The sequence below is a fragment of the Trachypithecus francoisi genome, unplaced genomic scaffold (assembly GCF_009764315.1).
Source record: "Trachypithecus francoisi isolate TF-2019V2 unplaced genomic scaffold, Tfra_2.0 Lachesis_group17, whole genome shotgun sequence".
NCBI lineage: Eukaryota > Metazoa > Chordata > Mammalia > Primates > Cercopithecidae > Trachypithecus > Trachypithecus francoisi.
The window spans coordinates 41,756,100-41,779,679 of NW_022681462.1; the positions used below are offsets into that span (position 1 = coordinate 41,756,100).

At 40.1% G+C, this 23,580-nt stretch overlaps 1 protein-coding gene across 4 annotated transcripts in view; it reads right to left on the reverse strand.

The window, feature by feature from the left end:
* Positions 1-23,580, reverse strand: part of TMEM87B (transmembrane protein 87B) — a 69,073-nt gene that overhangs the window by 10,123 nt on the left and 35,370 nt on the right. Inside the window, exons 10-18 of one of the 4 annotated variants that reach the window (XR_004428251.1) lie at positions 21,026-21,119; positions 18,640-18,711; positions 12,730-12,838; positions 12,589-12,647; positions 11,174-11,277; positions 10,483-10,508; positions 9,208-9,281; positions 2,467-2,540; positions 408-460 (exon numbers count right to left, since the gene is read on the reverse strand). Coding sequence is in view for 3 of the 4 variants with exons in the window: in XM_033175466.1 (XP_033031357.1) it covers positions 408-460; positions 2,467-2,540; positions 9,208-9,281; positions 11,174-11,277; positions 12,589-12,647; positions 12,730-12,838; positions 14,586-14,657; positions 21,026-21,119 (639 nt within the window). In the remaining variant the exon portion in view is untranslated. Of the gene's footprint in view, positions 1-407; positions 461-2,466; positions 2,541-9,207; positions 9,282-10,482; positions 10,509-11,173; positions 11,278-12,588; positions 12,648-12,729; positions 12,839-14,585; positions 14,658-18,639; positions 18,712-21,025; positions 21,120-23,580 lie in introns of those variants that run through there. The other 3 variants (XM_033175466.1, XM_033175464.1, XM_033175465.1) reach the window with 3 other exon arrangements.

Genomic DNA, 23,580 nt, shown 5'->3' on the forward strand with positions numbered 1-23,580 from the left:
TGAAGAGCTCAAAGTTTCCAGAGGGGATTCCTATACTCATGTTTTTCCTCCAAAAGCTTCCTCACAACACATGGTACTGTGGTTACCTTAAAAAAAAAAAAAAGTTTACATACGTTTGACATTTTCCATAACAGATAAAAAATGAAATGATCCTGGTAACGGCAGATCAGAAAAAGCTAGAGCTGGTTAGAGGCCACTAGTTTTAAAATGGTTGCTGTACAGTGAAGAACGAAACAATCCAGGGTTTTGTTTTCTTTGTAGTTCTGTACGGGCCATGTACTGGTGGTAGGGGCTTACCCAAGTATATGGAAGTATGAGGTTCAAAAAGCACATCACAAAGGATGAGAACGATCCCTTTTAAACTATAGTGTAAAATTTAGAATCAAACTGTAAGAGAAGATACTTACATATCTGTGAATGAAGAGGGAATATTTTCTTCTACCCATTTCAAATCTTCATCCTGCAGAAATATTTATACTTAGCATTTGCTTAATATCACCTGACAGCAGAATTTTTAAAACAGAATATATGTAAAACTTAAGTGTTTAAATGTAAATATCTGATATTCTTTTAGTTTCTACATATGTCTTAAGTTGGCACTCATGCCATACAGAAATTATGCCACTGTTTTCTTACACACGCAAAAATTGGATTTCAGATTTTTATACTTCTTGGTTTTAGTTGGATGTATGAAGTATTATTTTTTTTGTCCTGAGAAATCACAGTAAAAACACAAAGTTCATTTGTAAGATAGAAAATACCAAGGATAATGAATTTTTGCTTTGCCATACTCATTATGCCTCCTAATTTGTTCAAGTTCTTATATAATGAATTTATAAAAGAAAAAAATGATAATACAAATATTCTCTCTTTTTTTTTTGAGACAGAGTCTGACTCTGTTGCCCAGGCTGGAGTGCAGTGGTACGATCTTGGCTCACTGCAACCTCCGCCTCCCGGGTTCAAGCAATTCTCCTGCCTCAGCCTCCCGAGTAGCTGGGATTACAGGCACACGCCACCACACCCAGCTAATTTTTGTATTTTTAGTAGAGATGGGGTTTCACCATGTTGCCCAGGCTGGTCTTGAACTCCTGAGCTCAAGCAACCTGCCTGCCTCAGCCTCCCAAAGTGCTGCGATCACAGGCTTTAGCCACCGTGCCTGACCTCAAATATTCTAACTAGAAAAGCCTATTTATTTGTATCACTTGTATTTATGCTCATCTCCCTACAGGAGGCAAGAAAAGGAAAGCAGGTCGGCTGAGGTAGCTATCTGTCTGTCTATCTTTATCTATCTATCTATCTATCTATCTATCTATCTATCTATCTATCCATTCATCCTTTCTATCCATCCCTCCAATCTATTTTATCTAATCTATCCTGTTTAGCTATCCATCTGTCTAATCTGTTAGAGAATTTGCCAAATCTAACAGATAAAAAAGTCTTCACATATTATCTATCCTGTCAGAACTTATATATGCATACATAAATTTTTACATAGTATTAACCACAGCACATATAGCTGTAAGAAACGTATAAAACTATATGATAGACATTTCCATTTTACATCGCTGTCTTCAAAAACATTCTTATGCATAAATAACACGCAGAAAATATTTTTTAGCTCATCTCTGCCCAATGTTTTACAATTTTATTCAAGCTTCCCACTTCAAATAAAAATCTGTTAATTTTGGTAACCATGTAGGTAACACATAAAGTTCTTTACCAACAAATAACAAATGTTATTTAAAATGGCTTCAAAAATCACTTTCATATGCTGAAAAGTTAACACAAGCTTTTATTGGAACAAAGCTTTCTCATCTCGAAAGTGCAGATGAACAGCCTATGGAATCTTTTCGAAAAGCAGATTCCAATTCAGGAGTGTCTGGGGTAGGCCTGAGACTCTGCATCCCTAACAAGTTCCCAGATGGGCCAGGCACAGTGGCTCACGCCTGTAATCCCCGCACTTTGTCAGGGCTGAGGCGGGCGGATCACAAGTTAGGAGATGTAGACCATCCTGGCTAACATGGCGAAACTCCGTCTCTACTAAAAACACAAAAAGAATTAGCTGGGCGTGGTGGGGGGTGCCTGTAGTCCCAGCTACTCGGGAGGCTGAGGCAGGAGAATGGTGTGAACCCGGGAGCTTGCAGTGAGCCGATATTGCACCACTGCACTCCAGCCTGGGCGACAGAGCGAGACTCCATCTCAAACAAACAAACAAACAAACAAGTTCCCAGATGATGCTCATGCTGCTGGCCTAGGAACAGCAGGTAAGAAGTGAGATGTACAACAAAGGTATTTCAGTGATAGACAACCAGGATTGCTACCTGGCAACGCTAATTTTTGTAACAACAAAAAAACCTTAGTAAAAACTGTTCTTCTGAGAGTCGATGAATATGACACTCGTATAGCTCTCTACAGTAGTGAAGACTAAGGAAGACTAAGATTGTACTAAATATATACCATACTCACAAAGTTCTCAGAAGTGGCAGGCTTAGCTGTTCCATTGGAAACTGATTTTGAGGCTCTTAATTTTATTCCTTCGGCTACGAGAGACATTATAAACATATATATAAAACCACAAAATATTTTCCTTTAGAAATTTAATAACCTAATAAAAAAATTACATCTTTTTAGAAATGGGGGGTTAATAATGGAAACTTTAGGCAGAATGCTGGATTTACCATTTGGGAATGTAGGAAAGATATATGAAAAAAGTTCACAGATTTTTGAAAATTATTTGTCAGAACCACCAGGTTCTCAAGTTTCTTGTTTGAATCCTAGTTTTAGAGGAGTTTAAACAAACAAGTATACATGCATACATATTTCCTTAATTGCAATTATTTTAAAGTTTATGGATTTAAAAATCTTCAGGATTCATGGTATATTCAAGAACAAAACACATCTTTGGGTATGCTTTACATCCCTGATGTACAAATTTTGAAATGCGTGTATGGATGGCATAAAGAAGATCGGAAAGAACAAGATTTCTGCTGGGCGCAGTGGCTCAAGCCTGTAATCCCAGCACTTTGGGAGGCCGAGACAGGAGGATCACGAGGTCAGGAGATCGAGACCATCCTGGCTAACACGGTGAAACCCCGTCTCTACTAAAAAATACAAAAACAGAAACTAGCTGGGCGTGGTGTCGGGTGCCTGTAGTCCCAGCTACTCAGGAGGCTGAAGCAGGAGAATGGCCTAAACCCGGGAGGCGGAGCTTGCAGTGAGCTGGGATCAAGCCTCTGCACTCCAGCCCTGGGCAACAGAGAGAGACTCGTCAAAAAAAAAAAAAAAGAACAAGATTCCTTTCCTATTTGACCAAGGCTCTTCCATATGTTTGCAGTTTCAATGGAGCAAAGGCTAAGTGCCTGCATCCTGGAACTAGACTGCCTCACTGAAATCCTGGGCGAAACAATTTCCTGTGACTTAGTGTTTCTGACTATAAACTGGAGATAATAATTTCTACCTCATAGAGTTCTAGTGACCACTGAACAAGTCAGCACATATAAAATGCCTGACACTCTATCTATGTTCAGTAAAGTAGTCACTTTTGTTATTACACTCATTTGCAAATATTGCTTCTCCATAAACTAGGACAATTATAAGCTGTTGTAAAAAATAAAAATGAGGTTCCTCAATCCAAAAATGTTTTCCTGGGATGTTTGAAACCCCAACCTTTCTCTTAGAAGGGGAATACGGTGAGTTTTAAACACTGAAGTGTGCATCTATATATACACACATATATATATTACAAATTTTAAGTGTACAGTCTGAAGAAACCTGACAAATAGATACACTTGAGTAACTGCCATGCTAATCAATACAGTTAACATTTCCATTATCACAGAAGGTTCTTTAGGTTCCTTTCCAGTCAATCCCTACCTCACCAAAAGCAACCACTGCTCTGATTCAGATAATCATCATAGTTTGTTTTCCAGAACTTCATTTATAGAACCACAGTATATAGAGTCTACATACTTTTGTATTTGGCTACTTTTATGCAACACAAACATTTTTGAGATTTAGTCATGTTATGGAGTGTTGGTTACTTTTTATTACTGAAAAGTATTCCATTGTATGGATATACCACAATTTATCTTTTCACTTGTTCATAGATAATTGTGTTATTTCCAGTTTGGGACTATTAAGAATAAAGCTGCTGGGCCGGGCGCGGTGGCTCAAGCCTGTAATCCCAGCACTTTGGGAGGCCGAAACGAGTGGATCACGAGGTCAGGAGTTCGAGACCATCCTGGCTAACACAGTGAAGCCCCGTCTCTACTAAAAATACAAAAAACGGGGCTGGGCGCGGTGGCTCAAGCCTGTAATCCCAGCACTTTGGGAGGCCGAGACGGGAGGATCACGAGGTCAGGAGATCGAGACCATCCTGGCTAACACGGTGAAACCCCCTCTCTACTAAAAATACAAAAAACTAGCTGGGCGAGGTGGCGGGCGCCTGTAGTCCCAGCTACTCGGGAGGCTGAGGCAGGAGAATGGCGTAAACCCGGGAGGCAGAGCTTGCAGTGAGCTGAGATCCGGCCACTGCACTCCAGCCTGGGTGACAGAGCAAGACTTCGTCTCAAAAAAAAAAAAAAAGAATAAAGCTGCTGTAAACATTATTGTGTTTCTGTAGACATCTGCTTCATTTTTCTGGCTAAAAACCTTAAGAGTGGAACAGCTGGACTGTATGGTAGGTATATACTTAACTTTGTAAGAAGCTGTCACATTGCTTTCTAAAGAGGTCGTGCTATTTTACATTCCTTCAAGTACTGTATGAGAGAGCCAGCTGTTCCACATCCTCTCCAATAGTTCATGCTATCAGACTTTTTTTAATCTTTTTTTTTTGGACAGACAGTCTCATTCTATCACCTAGGCTACAGTACAATGGTGTACTCACTATCTCCTGGGTTCAAGCGATTCTCCTGCCTCAGCCTCCCAAGTAGCTGGGATTACAGGTGTGCACCACCACACCCAGCTAATTTTTGTATTTTCAGTAGAGGCGGGGTTTCGTCATGTTGGCCAGGTTGGTCTCGAACTCCTGACCTCAGGTGATCTGCCCGCCTCGGCCTCCCAAAGTGCTGGGATTACAGGTATGAGCCACCATGCTCGGCGCTATTAGACTTTTTAATTTTAACCATGCTAGCAGATGTGTGGTAGCAGCTCATTATGGTCTTAATTTGCATTTCCCTGATGACTGATTATATTGAGCACCTTTTAATGGGTTTATTGGCCATTCCTATGTCTTCTTTGAAGTGTCTACACAAGTCTTCTGCTCATTTTTTGCAACATAGGTTATCATTTATTGATTTACAGGAATTCCACTTATATTCTGGATGTAAGCCCTTTGTCAGATATATATATATTGAGAATATTTTATCTCCCACTGTAGCTAGCCTTCTTATTTTCTTAAATTCTTCCTGATGAGCATAGATTTTTAATATTTATAAAGTCTCATTTTTTAATTTAATGGTTACTGTTTTTTGTGTCCTAAGAAATCAGCCCATCCAGCGTCATTAAAATATTTTCCCGTTTTCTTCTAGAAGAGTAACAGTTGAAGCTTTTCCATTAGGTACCTGTAATCCATCTTGAATTAATGATTGTGAGATGTCCAGCAAAAGTCTAGATGATTTTTTTTTCTACACATTTATCCAGTTGTTCCAGTACTATTTATTAAAAAGACTATCCTTTCTTCATGTAAGCCTTGGTGCCTTTGTCAAAAATCAACTGACCACATGTGCATGGGTTTATTCCTGGACTCTATTTTACTACCTTGATGGATTTCTCTATCCTTATGCCAATACCACACTGTCTGGATTGCTGTAATCTGAAATAATTATGTCTTGAAATCAGTATAAATCAACTAATTTTATTTTATTGAGAGATAATTCACATACCATATTGAAGTACAGTTAGATTTTGAGATATTCACAGAGATTTGAGATATTTACCACCATCCAATTTAGGGAAATTTTCATCACCACACAGAGAAACCCCAAACCCATTAGCAGTCAGTCCCTACTTTCCCCCTCCTCTAACCTCTGACAAACACTGATCTACTTTCCGCCTCTATGGACTTGTCTATTCTGGACCTTTCATATAAACAAAATTATACAGTATGTGGTCTTTTGTGATTGGCTTCTTTCACTTAACATAATGTTTTCAAGGTTCATCCATGTTGTAACTACAAGAATGTTAAGGATCTTCTAGGTCTTTAGCTTTTCCATGTACATTTTTTTTTTTTTTTTGAGACAGAGTCTCGCTCTGCCGCCCAGGCTGGAGTGCAGTGGCCGGATCTCAGCTCACTGCAAGCTCCGCCTCCCGGGTTCACGCCATTCTCCTGCCTCAGCCTCCCGAGTAGCTGGGACTACAGGCGCCCACCACCTCGCCCGGCTAATTTTTTTGTATTTTTTTAGTAGAGACGGGGTTTCACTGTGTTAGCCAGGATGGTCTCGATCTCCTGACCTAATGATCCGCCCGTCTCGGCCTCCCAAAGTGCTGGGATTACAGGCTTGAGCCACCGCGCCCAGCCCATGTACATTTTAGAAGCAACTTTTAGTATTTTTTTAAAGTCAACTAGAATTATAATTGGAATTGCACTGAATCTATTTATCAGACTGGGAAACTGACAGCTTAATACTGAGAGTTCCAATTCAGACACATGTTCTATCTCTACATTTACTTATTCTAAAAATTATCTCTGCATTGTTTTATAGTCTTCATTGCAGAGGTTTTACACATTTTTGATTAAACTTATTCTAAGTATTTTACTTTCGAAGGTATGGTAAATAACATTTTAAACTTCACCTTCAATTGTTTTCAGTTAATATGCAGAAAAACAATTGATTTCTGTACATTGGACCATACCCTATGACTGTCACAGTCACGTATTAGTTCTACTGTACTTTCTCTTTTCTGTAGACTCCTTGGGATTTTCCATACACAACCTTTTGCCTGCGAATAAACAGTTTTACTTCCTCCTTTCCACATGTTCTTTTACATTCTTTGGAGTTCTGTTTTGCCTCTCTGCACTGGGTAGGACCTCCCAAACAACGCAGAATCAAAGTGGTATGTACATACCCTCATACTTTATCCCTAATCTTGAGAAGAAAGTGTTCACTATTTCACCATTAAATAGAATTTAACTGTGGAGTGCTTTCATACCATTTTACAATTGGTTTGCTGAGGCTTTTGTTATTTGTACCCACTTGAGATACTTAAGTCATTTTTTTCTTCTTTCTTCTTTTATTTGCACTATTTTATTTATTTATTTATTTAGAGACAGAGTCTTGTTCTGTCGTCCAGGCTGGAGTGCAGTGGCTTGGCTCACTGCAAACTCTGCCTCCTGGGTTCATGTGATTCTCCTGTCTCCACCTCCTGAGTAGCTGGGATTATAGGCACACACCACCACGCCCGGATAATTTTTGTATTTTTAGTTAAGAGGGGGTTTTGCCATGTTGGCCAGGCTGGTCTCAAACTCCTGACCTCAGGTGATTTGCCTGCCTTGGTCTCCCAAAGTGCTGGGATTACAGGCGTGAGCCACAGCACCCAGTCTTATTTGTACTATTTTAATATGATGAATTATACTGACTGATTTTCGCAATGTTAAAACAGCCTCGCAACCCTGGGATAAAGTCCACTGGATTATGATTGTCTTTCTGTTTTGCTAGATTGTATTTGCTAATATTTTTAAAGAATTTTTGTATGCCCAATCATTAATGATATATTGGTCTATAATTTTTAGTCTATAATTTTTTCTTGTAATGTCTGTTAGACTTTGACACTTCAGTTCTATTGGCCTTTTAAGTACTCCCACCTCCTTCACATTCTAAAGATTTCGTGTAAAATTAGAATATTTCTTCCTTAAGTATTTGAAAGAACTCACTAGTGAATCCATTTGGGCCTGGTACTTTACAGGAAGATTTTAAAATAAAATAAAATAAATTATAATAGATCAGAGCTATTCAGACTTAGTGGCACAGGGTTAGAAGTAAGATTGGGTTGTTATATGTATTTTTCAATGAACTTGTCTGCGTCATCCAGATTGCCCAATTTATTACTATAAAGTTGTTCATAATATTCCCTTATTTACCTTTTTTACCATAGTAATGTCCTCTCTATCATTTCCAACATTAGAAGTTTGTCTTACTGTACTACAGTTGACCTTTGAATCATATGGGTTTGAACTGCTCAGGTCCACCTACATGCAAGTTTTTTTCAATAAAAGTTACACCATATATGTCTGCCTTTCCTGCCTCCCCTTTCCTTTACCTAGTAACATTTACTTTGCTCTACCTACTTTATTGTAAGAATACAGTATAAAATACATATAACATACAAAATATGGGATAACTATGTTAACGGTAAGGCTTCTGGTCGACAGTTGGCTATCAGTAGTGAAGTTTGGGAGAGTCAGAAGTTATAAGTAGATGTGGAACTGCTCAGGAGGTTGGCGCCCCTAACCCTACATTGTTCAAGGGTCCACTGTAGTTTCTCTTTATTTCTGGTTTAGTGTAGCTAGAGGTTGAGCCACTCTTCACTAATCTTTTCAAAGTAATTACTTTCAGATTTGATGATTTTTTTTCTATTTATTTTCCTGCTTTCTATTTCATTGATGTATTAGAGAACCAAAACAAAAAGTGAAAAAGAACGTTACTAAGAGAAGCAAAAGAGGACAAAAAAATGAAACAAAGATAAAATTACCCTCAACATCTGAGTTACTTATTGATGTTGCCTTAACAGACGCTTAATTAGATTATAATAAAATTAATAAAATGATAAAATGCTATGTAGAATAGAAAGAATGAAAATACCATTAAAACTAAGTACAAATGCTTTGAGTATGACCAGAAATTACAGGTGTGCATACTTTAAAAAGATACAGCTCAAAGAAACTTAGCAATCAAGATGAACATTATTTAGCAGCTAAGCACAATATACATCAAACCATTCTTATGAAAAACAATGTAACCATTTCAACATTTTACGAAATGAGTAACAAGCTCAACCGAGTAACAAAAGCTCAAACTACAAGTCTTGAAAATTTCATCACTGACCTTTCTTTTTGTTACTGTCTACCAAAATAAGGTTTCTGAAGATAAAAGTTTTGAAAATATTTTACAGGAAGAAAACAATGTAGGTGACCATGCATCATGGGTAAAGGTACAATATTTCTGTTACAATATGTACAATGGTCATTTAAAAAGAAAACATATTACTCACTTAAATTTTCAGAAGTTACCATGAATTCCTCAATTTCATCATCAGAATCATCTATTAAGGGCATGAAGGCATATCTATAGCAAAAACAAGGAATAGTTTTACTAGTATGTTTAAACTTGTTCAATTTTCAGTTTATATCTAAAACCCATTGTATAAAAAATCTACATTTAAAATTTTTCTTATACTTTAAAATAATGAAAACGTAATTATTTTACTTTCAAATTAGCTAAAATCATTATGAAGAAATTGTGAAACTGGAGCTCTCAAACCCTGTTTGTAAAAGCCTAAGTGGGTAAAATCTTTCTGCAAAGCAATTTTGCAATATTTAATGTTGAGGGAAGGGAACTTTCTGCTGTTCCTTTCTCCACGTCAGGTTTACCTCTCTGCCCACCTCTTGTCAGTTTATTCCCTAAAAAAAGAAAAGTTGCCAATCTGATTGGCGAAAATAAAGCCCACTGAATGGGCCACATTTCCTATGTGATAAGATCAAAATACTGCTGATAAAGCATGAATCAAGACAACCTCTCTGGAGGGTCATTTGGCAATAGCCATTAAAAGTAAAAATTCATTTACCTTACATTGCACTAACAAAAGTTTGCCAAGATGATGTCCAACAGCATTCTGAAAACATTATTAATAGCAAAAATCTATTTTTTAAACAAAATGTCTAATAACCAGGGACTGCTTATATAAATTATATTACATTCATGTTATGAAATGCCATTAAGCCTTTAAAAGTAACGTGGTAGATCTATATATGCTGATATGGAAAGACAGATTTTTTTTCTTTTTTGAGACAGTGTCTGGCTCTGTTGCCCAAAATGGAGTGCAGTAGCAGTGGCATGATCTCAGTTCACTGCAACCTCTACCTCCTGGGCTCAGGCCATCCTCCTACCTCAGCCTCCCAAGTAGGTGGGAGTACAGGCACATACCACCACACCCAGATAATTTTTGTGTTGTTTTTGCAGAGACGTGGTTTCGCCTTGTTGCCCAGGCTGGTCTTGAATTCCTGGGCTCAAGTGATACACCCACCTTGGTCTCCCAAAGTGCTGGGATGACAGGCGTGACCTTAAACAGGAAGGTACATAACAGTATGTATTATGTATATGTATATGTGTGTGTGTGTGTATATATATGTATTACTGTATAATTTTAAAAAGGACAGGAAAAACACACACTGATACAGGTTAAGTAGCCTTTATGCAAAATGCTTGAGACCAGAAGTGTTTTGAGTTTTGGATGTTTTAGATTTTGGAATATTTGCATTATCCTTACCAGTTGAGCATCCCAAATCTGAAAATCTGAAAATCTGAAATTCAAAATGTTCCAATGAGCACTTCCTTTGAGTATCCTGTTCGTACTCAAAAAGTTTTGGATTTTGGAGCATTCTGGATTTGGGATGTTGAATCTGTACATACTTTTTAATTTTTTCCTAAAGGTTGGACAAGAACTTAAGTTCTTTCCTTGGGGCAAAGGGATAAAGCAAGGAAGCTGAGGCTTCCCATCACATGCAGTCTCAAGTACAACTTTCTGAACTTGACACTGAAGTCTTTTGTCATTTTGGTCATACTTCTCCCTTCCAGCTTGATCTCCCTCCAATAGGAGTATGCGGTATTAACCAAACTGCCTGTCTCACTGGCCTCCAAAGGATCTCATGTCTTTCCCACCACCCCCAGAAAATGGACATACTTTCCCAGTTCAGTCATTCACTATCCTATTCCTTTCCTCAAGGTGTAATATAAGCACTGTCTTTCAGGAAGTCTTCCTCAACCCTCTTCCATCTCTCCCTGGACTAGTCTATACGTCTCTTTTTTCACTGTCTTGCATTTGTTTTGCTTATCTCCCTACTTGACTGTATACTCCTTAAAAGCAAGGACTACTCCCCCGGTTTCTATAAACGTGTTCTTGACACTACAGAAAGTGATCAACAAATCCTTGCCGACCTGAACCGTCCTATGTTAGGTACCTCTGATTGTTTGCTGATGGTCTCCACAAAAACATGATTACAACAAGGATAAGAGAAAAAAGGAAGCTCCAAAACGCATCGTCAACCCAGCGTTCCATCCAATCCTAAAATAAGGACAATTAAAGCATGAAAAGTTAATTTTCTGATAAGTATATAGGTTTCCCATTCAAATCGTGTGCAATGACAAGTACTAATGAAATCTCTCCAACCAGTAAGTCTTCCAAACAAACAAGAATATATTTTTTCCATAAACCTATATTGTTCAAAATGTTTCTAAAGGGCTTTTTAGTGTTACAAATATTCCCTGCCATAAAATTTTGGGGTTAACAGAAAGATTTCAAAATCAAAAAATGCAAAACATATACTTAGGATTTCAAGTGGCAAATACTAAGGTCAGAAGGCCCAGCCTCTTCTTTTATCATATTGTCTCTAAGGCAGCAAAAGCTCTGGATTATCAGAGGGCTTTTTGTGATTATTGATGTAGCACTAGAGACTAGCTCCAAATCTCAAGAAATCCCCAAAAGAGGATCTTTCATATTCTAAGTCTAAGAAATATATCTTCTTTCAATATGAAAACCCATAGAAAACATGGCTTGACTCGGGCGGCTGAGGCAGAGAACTGCTTGAACCCGAGAGTCGGAGGTTGCAGTGAGCTGAGATCGCGTCACTGCACTCCAGACTGGGTGATAGAGCCAGACTCGTCTCAAAAAAAAAGAAAGCATCGCTCGAATGCCCATACTGAATACACGATCCTAGAAACATGACAGTCTTAAGATGCCCAGTCCTATCTAGATACAAACCACTCAATTTCATGGTGTGCAGGAAGAAAAGGATTCCCCTTAGGGTATATAGGAAGATAATTTATTTTCAAAATATATTTTTAAAAACTTGAGAAAAAGGCATAATGGGAAAAGGAGATTTAGGAGGAACTTTTTCAGACTCACTTGGAGAGTTAAAAGTGGGTTTTTTTTTTTTTTTTGAGACGGAGTCTCCCTATGTCGCTCAGGCTGGAGTGCAGTGGCCCAATCTCGGCTCACTGCAAGCTCTGCCTCCCAGGTTCACACCATTCTCCTGCCTCAGCCTCCCGAGTAGCTGGGACTACAGGCACCGCCACCACGCCCGGCTAATTTTTTGTATTTTTAGTAGAGAGGGGGTTTCACTGTGTTAGCCAGGATGGTCTCCATCTCCTGACCTCGTGATCCGCCCACCTCGGCCTCCCAAAGTGCTGAGATTACAGGCGTGAGCCACCGCACCCGGCCAAAAGTTTTTATAACTCTGTAAAAAAATAGTTCAAAGTAAAAAGAAAATCTCCATTAAAATCACCTCTATTTGCAAGCATAAACTAAATTCTTCAAAATTCTACAAAATAGTATAAATAAAAATAACAACTGTTTAAATAGGAAGGTTATACTTACTGACTGGCATTTTGCAATTCGAAATGTCTTAGTTGTCCAACCCATAAACACTACAGAAGCTGAAACACACACACAAAGTCACCTTTGAAGGAATATAACAATACTATGATAATTTACTGTAAGAAAAATTAAATAGCTTACCCAGCACAGCAAAGATCAGAGTATTTTTAAAGTGTCTATATAACGAAAATTTCACAGTGTTCTTTCTTAGCCTTAGAGTCTTCATAGTTTGTGCCAAACTAATAAAAATGTGAAAAGGTTAAGGAAAAACATTCCAAGTAATAATAAACGGCTTAAAAAAAACAAAAACAAAAAGAATCTTCTACTATGTTTCCAAAGTCAGTACTGCTAAATACAGTTCCTAAAATGTGAAGCTAATGAAAACACAGAAAACGTTATCTTGGCCAATATTGTACAATCATTATACTTTATCACAACTTTTCTTTTACAATTTACCATTGTCTGAACTAAGAAACAAACTCCAAGGAAAAAGCACGGAAGACCCATGATGTATTCCACCAATGCCACGCACCCGCAACACCGGATAGAGCAGTGCACGTGCTAAAACCCCTCCCAGTGAGACACTCTTTACAGATCACATTGTGACAGGCCGTTTGGCTTGTGCTTTTCTGGCTCTATTTCTTTCTTATTTTGTTCTTTCTAGTCTATTCTCATTTTATTCTTTGAATAACCATAATTAAGAAGTTAGGTCATCTACCAATTCCATTTTATAAAATTTAAAACTGAAAAACATCAGATAAAACAAATCCGGACTTAGCTAAGGGCTTTATTTGAAAGACCACTGCAATAGGGGAGGATTATTGCAACAGGAAGAATACTACCACTGTAAGATCTACAAGAGTCTCAGAGGTCGGGCAGAAAAGGGTTTTTCTTTTATAGAGCACAGCAAACAAGGCTAGAAAGCAGTAGGTGTGGGGAGTGAGTGATGGAACTAGACACATTGATCAGGGAATGTCTTTTCTTGATGCCTGCAGATTCTCAGGAGGGCTGTGTGTTGGCTCAGGCTGACAGTGCGTCAACGTTTATGGCCTGGAGGAAGAATACTTACAGTTTGGTTCAGTCACTGTTTTGTTCAGATCGATCAATGGATATAAAGAGTTCATCTAATTATTCATGATGCAAGGAATGGGAAATCGGAGGGTCTGTGCCCACCCTTGTCACAGGTAGACAAGGGGGCCTCCAGGAGTCTTATCTAAGTCCAGTGGGGAAGGGGGTTCTCTGCGGTAAGTTTTTTCTCGGAACACAAATACGGAAGGGAGTTTGGAGGGGGGGTGTCTTAATCTTGGCCATTTTCCAGGAGCACAGGGCTCAGGTAAAGTTCAACATTGCCAAGGACGAAGAAGCAAAAAGACTTTTCCACTGACTCCTCAGCAGTGAAACAGAATTCAAGTCAGCTCTCTCTGCTCTTAAATGAGAATTCCTTCCTTTGGAGCAGACCAACAAGCTCGTTTATGAACCAAACACTAAAAATAGCAGCACTGAGCAACAGAATGGATGTGGCAAGTTTTAAAAATTATAAATGTCATTAATCAAAAACTTCATTTTAGTACTGAAGCTACTTTAGTACTTTAGTACAAAACTGCTTTTTAATCTTCTAAATGACCAACAAATTACAAAAGAGGATCAATTTCTAAAGTAATACAATACAATCAATTCAGGTTACTACGAGAACTTTAAAAATGCAAATATACTTTATTCCTTAAATACATCAAAACATATACTTTTAAAAATTCTTGACTAAAACCAAATTTCTAGGATTAAAAAAAAATCTGGTCTGGTTTAATAATTAAAAAAAAATGTTTCTAAGCTAAGGAATAAAAAGCAAATTTGAAATTGCCTAAGCCTCCACTTACCAAGACACTGTTAAATTTAGGTAAAGTGTAAATATTCTTGCCATGGAAGGAAAGTAGTCATGAAAGCAAATAGCCCTTCTGATCTTGAAGTGAGAGCGCGCTGCTGTGGTAGGAAAAGGATATCCACCAGCACAAGCCAGAGTCAAGGAGAGAGAGGGGCAGGCTGGCCAGAAGAACAAGATCAGAATCACGCGCCTGCAGCAAAACAGCAAAAAAAAAAAAGAAAAGAAAAGAGAAACAAGAAGAAAAAAAAGGGGAGGAAGGGCCACAGGAGAAAGGCTAAGGCTATGGCTTTTGAATTTTTCAACCTATTTTTTTTCCTATGACTTCAGAATTAGATTCTTATAGGATTGGTTATATTAAGTTCATCAAAATCAAAGGAAGCAGGGTCATTTTCCAAAGCACTCAATTGTATATGTATTTAGTTCTGCTTTTTTTCCTTGTCATTTATATCATTTAGGAAATCTGCTATCTTTCTGTATAGAGAAAGCAGACGTTTCATTTTAGTGATAAAAATTACCAAACAGCAATCTGAAAGCAAACTTCACAAATTCAGGCTCATGCAGAAATAGATACTAGACTTCCCTTGTCTCACCATGAAACACTAAACAAGATCTTTTACCTTCTAGATTTGACTATTTCTTGAAACATTTTCATTACAAATATTCATAATTAAGCAAACTAAGTCTTTCACCTGTTTTCCTTATTTTCCTACCCCAATCTGGCTAATCAGATACTGGAACATGTGAAAGTCAATGGTGTCCATAAAGGTAATAAATTACCCCCATTCAAATCCAGATGGATTAGAACCGTTAGAGCTGCTTTTCTTTGGAATTTTCTGCCAAGTTGCATTACTGAGTGTTTTCCCCAATGAACTACCTTGTGGACAGTTAAGAACAAGAAATTGGCAGGGCACGGTGGCTCATGCCTGTAATCCCAGCACTTTGGGAGGCTGAGGCAGGCGGATCATGAGATCAAGAGATCAAGACCGTCCAGGCCAACATGGTGAAATCCCATCTCTACTAAAAATACAAAAAATTAGTTGGGCGTGGTGGCACGCGCCTGTAGTCCCAGCTACTCTGGAGGCTGAGGCAGGAGAATTGCTTGAACCTGGGAGGTGGAGGTTGCAGTGAGTTGAGATCGTGCCACTGTACTCCAGCCTGGCGACAGAGCGAGACTCTGTCCAAAAAAAAAGAACAAGAAATCTTTGAAATAAATATCTATAAATTGCCAGAAAAGACAGTTATTTTTTAGAAAAACACAGTCTGCAGCTTAATTAATTGAATGAAGGACGATACTCCCTAACTTGTTAACGTTCCAAGCATACACAGCTTTTAGAAACAAGACAATTCTAGGCCAGGCGCGGTGGCTCAAGCCTGTAATCCCAGCACTTTGGGAGGCCGAGACGGACGGATCACGAGGTCAGGAGATCGAGACCATCCATCCTAGCTAACATGGTGAAACCCCGTCTCTACTAAAAAATACAAAAAACTAGCCGGGCGAGGTGGCGGGCGCCTGTCGTCCCAGCTACTCGGGAGGCTGAGGCAGGAGAATGGCATAAACCCGGGAGGCAGAGCTTGCAGTGAGCTGAGATCCGGCCACTGTGCTCCAGCCTGGGCGACAGAGCAAGACTCCGTCTCAAAAAAAAAAAAAAAAGAAAGAAACAAGACAATTCTAAATTGAATAGATATCATCAGCTCATTTTCTAAACACACAATGCCAGAAAATAAGACACTAAGGTCTAAAGATAATCTGAGGTCAACAGGCAGGTTCATCTCCACTGTAATTCTGCCTATCCCAATGCAAGGCATGTTTATACCTCCTGCCCATTCTCAAGGCAGGAGGGCCCCCCTAACAAGCAGTCCTGTAGGACCTACAGCCTTTGTGGTGATTATTCTTACCACTGGAACACTGCTCACATGTAGAACTGAGGAACAGACATCACATTTTCAGCAGATGAATGTCTTTAATTTTTGTAATATAGAAAACATGAAAATGACACCAGAGGAAGATATTTATATCACTCTCTGAGAAAATCAGATTTATTTAACTATAATTTTATTCAACAAACTTGGATTCTAAACTAGTAGCTCTGAACAAAGTAGAATATGCTTTTTTAAACAAGTTCAGTCGGAAACAACTCTTTAAATCAGTTATTATTCCCTAAGTAGGCTCCTCAGACTCCTAAGATGTCCACAGATATAATTTGGGGGTCTTTAACTGCCCTGTCATATGCAAAGCTCCTTGTGTGTGTCTGTGTTCTGTGGAGAGAGGCTCCACAGCTGTTAGCAGATTTTCCAAGGCATGTCTGATCCTAGTACCCAAACAAGGTTAAGAATCACTGCTTTGACGAGTAAGGATAATGAATTAGAAATTTTTGGTTTGTAGCACTCTTCATAGGCTTTTTAAGTTGGAAGCGTATTGAGAATTCACAAACAGGGAATTTAAAGAATAGGTAGATCTGGCTTAGAAAACAACCCACGAGGGGCTCAGAAAAGCCTATGAGGAGTGCTACATTTGCTAGCACACCTGAAAAATGGGAGACCTTCCTTCTAGGGCATAGTGATGAGAGCCAACACATAGATGAGAAAATGGAAAAAGATACAAGAAAAACAATTTTTAAAAAAACTGATGTCAAAAAGCTAGAAGACATAAGTATCAAAAACAGTGGAAACAAAGAACTTGGCAAAAAATGAAACCTAACAGGAAAGCATTTCCAAGAGGACATAAATATAATAGAAACAGGTCCAGGCCGGGCGCGGTGGCTCAAGCCTGTAATCCCAGCACTTTGGGAGGCCGAGACGGGCGGATCACGAGGTCAGGAGATCGAGACCATCCTGGCTAACGCGGTGAAACCCCGTCTCTACTAAAAAAAATACAAAAAATTAGCCGGGCGAGATGGCGGGCGCCTGTAGTCCCAGCTACAGGGGAGGCTGAGGCGAGAGAATGGCGTAAACCCCAGAGGCGGAGCTTGCAGTGAGCTGAGATCCGGCCACTGCACTCCAGCCTGGGCGACAGAGCGAGACTCCGTCTCAAAAAAAAAAAAAAAGAAACAAGTCCAAAGAATGTTCTGGGATATGCATAACCCTGCATTCCACTCTGGTCAGTCACATTTTCTCTTGAATTCCTCCCATTTCCACAAGTGCCCCCAAGGAGAAAAAAGCAATGGGGATTCCCCAGACTCAACTTGAGTCATCGAATCAGAGAAGACCCTCGAGGATCCAGTCCCTACTGCCTCCAAAACTTCTCCTGCAATATGGCTGCAGCCCCTAAACCTTCTCTGAACCTGCTTCTTCCACCCATTTCCAGCAAGTCTATCGTGTGGGCTCTTCTTCCCATATCCCCTACCCTACTTCTGACCCTCACCATCTCTTCTTTGGACCACTGCAAAGGCAAAGGAATACTGACTCACCTTCCTGCCTCTAGACTCTCCTTTCTCACGTCATCTTCTTCTGTCACCAGAGTTCTCACGGACACAGGTTTCATCACATTACTCACCTGTGCAGCTTGAATTCCTCTCCAGCCCCTGCCTCGGGAAGGCACTCAGCTCTTGAGCGTGCCCTGCCACCCTTCCCTGAACCACCTGCCAAGGCTCTCCCACGCACGTCCACCCAGAGGCAGGCTTCCCTGGACATTCTGCCACTGTCCCCCGTTTCCCTGCTTCAACTATTTGCTCCCCCCCATTCTTCCTAGAATACCTCTTCCCTAATTACCTTCTTATTAATTGTAAACCCCTACTCGTCTTCCCAGTCTCAATTTAAATGCTGCCATCTCTTTTAAGTCTTTCCTGATTTTTATGCCAGCATTATCTTCTCTCTTCCCCTGTTGGCACAGCACCTCTCTAAGATGGCAACTACTACTGCTATATTGATGCTAGTTACGTATCTGTCTCCCCTACAAGACTGTGAATTCCTTAAATTTGGGGACATCTTTTTCACCTATGCCTCGTCAGTATGGGGCATGTACTGAGAATAAGCACTAACTGTATGCTAAACTGTATGGAAAAAATAAAGATATTCCTTGTTTGGGGAGTTGGTACTTTTTTGCCTTCAAGTGAACCCTCGTATTAAGGTAACAAAAATGCATAACTGTATTTCTTTCTATCGTTATTACAAATTACACGTAATCTGATTTTAATGATACAACAAACTATTTTGAAGGACACAGTAAAGGATATGAACCACACAAAAATGGAGTCAATAACTGCTAAAATAATGTCATCAAGAACAACAGCTAAATGGTTAGAACCCTGAAAGATAAAAATAGGGGAAGAAACCTGAATGTAACAGTTTCATTGCACTATAGCAATTATCATTTGATGAAGAAAAATAATTCAGCTGGCCGGGCGCGGTGGCTCAAGCCTGTAATCCCAGCACTTTGGGAGGCCGAGACGGGCGGATCACGAGGTCAGGAGATCAAGACCATCCTGGCTAACACGGTGAAACCCTGTCTCTACTAAAAATACAAAAAACTAGCCGGGCGAGGTGGCGGGCGCCTGTAGTCCCAGATACTCGGGAGGCTGAGGCAGGAGAATCGCGTGAACCCGGGAGGCGGAGCTTGCAGTGAGCTGAGATCCGCCACTGCACTCCAGCCTGGGCGACAGAGCGAGACTCCGTCTCGAAAAAAAAAAAAAAAAAAAAAAAAAAAAAAAAAAAAAAATAATTTAGCTTATCTCATCGATTTACAAAGCCACATAAAAGATTTAATTTCCTAAGAGGACTGTGTTTAAGCACATGGAAATGACCTGTTTTTTGATAGCAACAATTGCTAATTTATGTGATGATAGCAACATAAAACAGTATTACGTAACGGCAAATAAAAAGCATCATGTCCCCAACCTCACTAACACCAGCCATTTCAATCTCTCTCCTCCATACCAAACCGACAGCCAGGGCTATTAATGAAATGAACTCCTGATCTTTTCTGACCATGTTGTGAAGGGACACAAAAAACGTGAAGGGGGGATCCATGTTAGACATTTACTCTGACTAGTCATATTTAAAAGTCACTATCTCAAGTGTTGGCTATGTAAATTTTTTTTTTTTTTGAGACAGAGTTCTGTACTTGTCGCCCAGGCTGGAGTGCAATGGCGCTATCTCAGCTCACTGCAACCTCTGCCTCCCAGGTTCAAGCCATTCTCCTGCTTCAGCCTCCTAAGTAGCTAGGATTACAGGCGTGTGCCACCAAGCTACGTACAATTTTAAAGGAATACTATATATAGTGTATTTACATGTGGGATATTTATCTTATTTATTTCTTTCTGGCAAATATTTATTTATTATTATTATTATATGAATGCAGAGTTCTTCATGATTATACAAAGGTGAAAATAAATATACTCAAAGACTAAAAGAGCATCTAACACTGAATATAGGTGTATCAAAGACAACAGGGAGAAGAATGGGGCTTTTTAGCATTATTGGATAAATATTTATGATCTGCTTTATACAGCTAATCCAAAAGATATTTTAGGTAAAATGACAAAGGTCTTTGGATTAGGTAAGACAATAATAAGCTTCTTATTCACTCAGTCCTCAATCATTTATTCAAAAAACTGAAGCAACCATGCGTGGTAACTCACATCTGTAATCCCAATACTTTGGGAGGCTGAGGTAAGAGGATCACTTGAGGCCAGCCAGGAACTCAAGACCAGCTTGGGCAACATAGTGAGACCCTGTCTCTACAAAAAACACAAAAATTAGCTGGGTGTGGTGGCCTGCACCTGTAGTCCCAGCTACTCAGGAAGCTGAGGTGGGAGGATTGCTTAAGCCTAGGAGCAGTGAGCTCCTAGGCTTAAGTGAGGCTGCAGTGAGCCATGATCATGCCACTGCACCACTGCACCCCAGCCTGGGCAACAGAGCAGACCCTGTCTCCAAAACCAACCAACCAACCAACCAACCAACCAACCAACCAGACAACCAAACAAAAAACCACACAAAATAAAAGTAAAAAAACTAAAGCTAGAAATCTAGGGGTCTTTGCAGACATAAATACTGACACATCTCTAGAGAATAAAGTGCTGCTGCCCACATCCAGGGTCATCTTCCCCTTGAACATCACTTCCTCTTGGCTCTTTCAATGGCGGGGTCTACTGAATCCTCAAAATAGCTAGTCCCCAAGGGTCAGAAAAAATGAATAAACAAATGAGACTTAAAAGAGTGATGAAATGTACTGTATGTATACCTGAAGGGTGTAATTAACTTTCTGTTCACTGGATACATTTTAAAATCCAGGGTTAAGAATGACATAAAGGTATACCAGCTGCATAATGACAAAGACAAATGTTCTCTATGAAGAATAACCATGAACATTTCTGGGATGGGACTGATACCTGGGATGATATCAAGCGGTGCCTTCGCAATCAGTCATATCATTTCAAGAAGCACTCTGGCTAGCCTTGGCCTTTCAGGAAGTATTTTAAAAGGGAAACATTCCATAGAAGAAAACTTCATATTGTGCCTTTTTCACAAGTTTCTATCTAAAAATTCATCTCAGGAGATACAAAGTAAGACCACATTTCACAGCAATAACAAAAATGGGTGGTAGAATTATGTAGTTTTTACCCCAATGACTCTCATCACGCCTTCAACAGCTGCAAAGATCAAGTAGAGAAGCCCCAGTCCGATCACCCGATGCATGACTGTTCCCAAACGAGGCCTGGAATCAGGAAGAGGAAACAGAGAAAGAAGAAAAAGCATGGGTGAGTAAAATGCACCTGAATACAGAAACCGGCACCATTTCCAATACCAGGAAGTCACTATCTAATCACACCACTCTGTTCCCAGCTCTGAGGTACTCTGTTTTAGGAAACAGGGCCAGGAACAAAGGGTCTCTTTCTCTAGGACCTGAAGCTATACTGATGCCTGTGAAGCAATATTTGCAGGCCAAAAAGGTGCCAGAGGATTTTGCTGCTGAAATTCAAGCAATGGAATGAATATAATTCAGGTACTGTTTCTGTAGAATGGAAGAGTAGGTTTGATGAAATCTAGGAAGGTAAATGCCAACTTCTTTTTTTTTTTTGAGACGGAGTCTGGCTCTGTCGCCCAGGCTGGAGTGCGGTGGCCGGATCTCAGCTCACTGCAAGCTCCGCCTCCCGGGTTCACGCCATTCTCCTGCCTCAGCCTCCCGAGTAGCTGGGACTACAGGCGCCCGCCTCGTCGCCCGGCTAGTTTTTTGTATTCTTTAGTAGAGACGGGGTTTCACCGTATTAGCCAGGGTGGTCTCGATCTCCTGACCTTGTGATCCGCCCGTCTCGGCCTCCCAAAGTGCTGGGATTACAGGCTTGAGCCACCGCGCCCGGCCGGTAAATGCCAACTTCTAAGTGCCACTGGCATAGAGTCTAACTTAATTCTTCCTGAGGTCTGTCTTTTCAGAGATAATTCACTTGTCTCATGACTTGGGCAGAGAAAGAGCAGGACATGAGGAGACGGAACTCCATGACCTCCTTTCTGATCACCAGCCCTCAACCAGAACAGGAGTACTAACAGAATTTAATTTTCATTCCTTAAACTGAAAGAGTTAAAATACCATTTTTGGGCCAGGCGCAGTGGCCCATGCCTATAATCCTAGCACCTTGGGAGGCCAAGGTACACAGATCACTTGAGCTCAGGAGTTTGTGACCAAACTGGCCAACATGGTGAAACCCCGTCTCTACTAAAAAATACAAAAAATTAGCCAGGGGTGGTGGCTCCTGCCTGTAGTGCCAGCTACTCGGGAGGCTGAGGCACAAGAATCGCTTGAACTTGGGAGGCAGAGGTTGCAGTGAGCCAAGATCACACCACTGCACTCCAGCCTGAGCGACAGAGTGAGACTTTGTCTCCAAAAAACAAAAAAAAATTTTAAAAATACATTTTTGGCTCTTTCAAAATATAAATGAGTTGGGAAAATACAAAGATGGTGGCTTTTGCAATTAATAATGTAAAATAGAATAATTTCATGATATTTGCAAATCAGAATTTATTGCACATCCATTTTAGGCTGCTCAAAACCCCCCCTCAGAGTAATTAGAAGAAAAAAACTGGTTTAAGAAAAATATTTAAGACAGTCATTTCAAAACAAAATATAAGTAAAAAAATAAATTAATGGTCATAGCTCATATTTAATTTAATTAAGACTACTTACCTAATCTAAGCAATCTAAATTCTGATTCATTATAATCAACTAACCAGAACCTCCAAATAACCAGAACTGTTACTGCTCTCACTTTATGAATTGAGCCAAGCAAGCTAACAGTGAAGGGATTCATTTAAAAAGCGTTTGTGTCTATACTCATTCATTTAATTTTCTATTCCTTTCACAGTAACAACACTGCACCTGTTGGTATCTGATGTTCATAACCAGAGCTGTGAAAGGTACTGCAAGATTCCTCAACAAAAGGCCTTCATTTCTTACACTGTACTAAGAACACAAAAGCGTTTGAGAAAGAATCTCCAGTAAAATTTCAGGGGGATAAAGGCTTCCAGGCTAAAATCCTGCTAACTCCCCAACTCCCAGCTCACAAGCAAATGGGCACACACACAGAAGGAGAGCCTAGGGGTGCGAGTCACAGAGCAGAGGCCTGAGCCTGGGCACCTGAGGGCCGCAGCTCAGGAACACAGGAGGGTGCAGCAGAGGAGGCTGGGGAGGAGTAGCCAGTGATGTGAGAGGATGGAAGATGAGCTCCTGGAAACCAGGCAAAGCTGGCACTCCTTAACTAAAGCTGCTCACGGGACAGCTGGATGAGGGCTGAGCAGGGCCATGTGATACGGCAGGGGAAGGTCATGGTGTTCTTGACGAGAGCAGTCTCAATAGAGCAATACTGGGGAGGCTGAGGTACAGACTACTCATGTGAGAAGTTATGCCGCACAGGGGAAAGGTGAATGAGGCAGAAGCGGAGGAGAGGGCCATGTCGGGTGGAGGGAGGGCTTCACTTTAAAAAAATGGTAGAAATAACGAGATGCTGATGGGGGTGACCCACCAGAGAGGAAAGCTGATGATGCAAGAAAAAACAAAACAGAGCACTAGGACAGTTTCCCTCACAGTTGAGTGGGCACAAAGGCAGGGGCGGCCCGTGGCTATCCAGAAGAGGAAAGTGGTAGATGCAGTCCAGATGTGAGGGAAATGACAAGGGCTGGGGGCA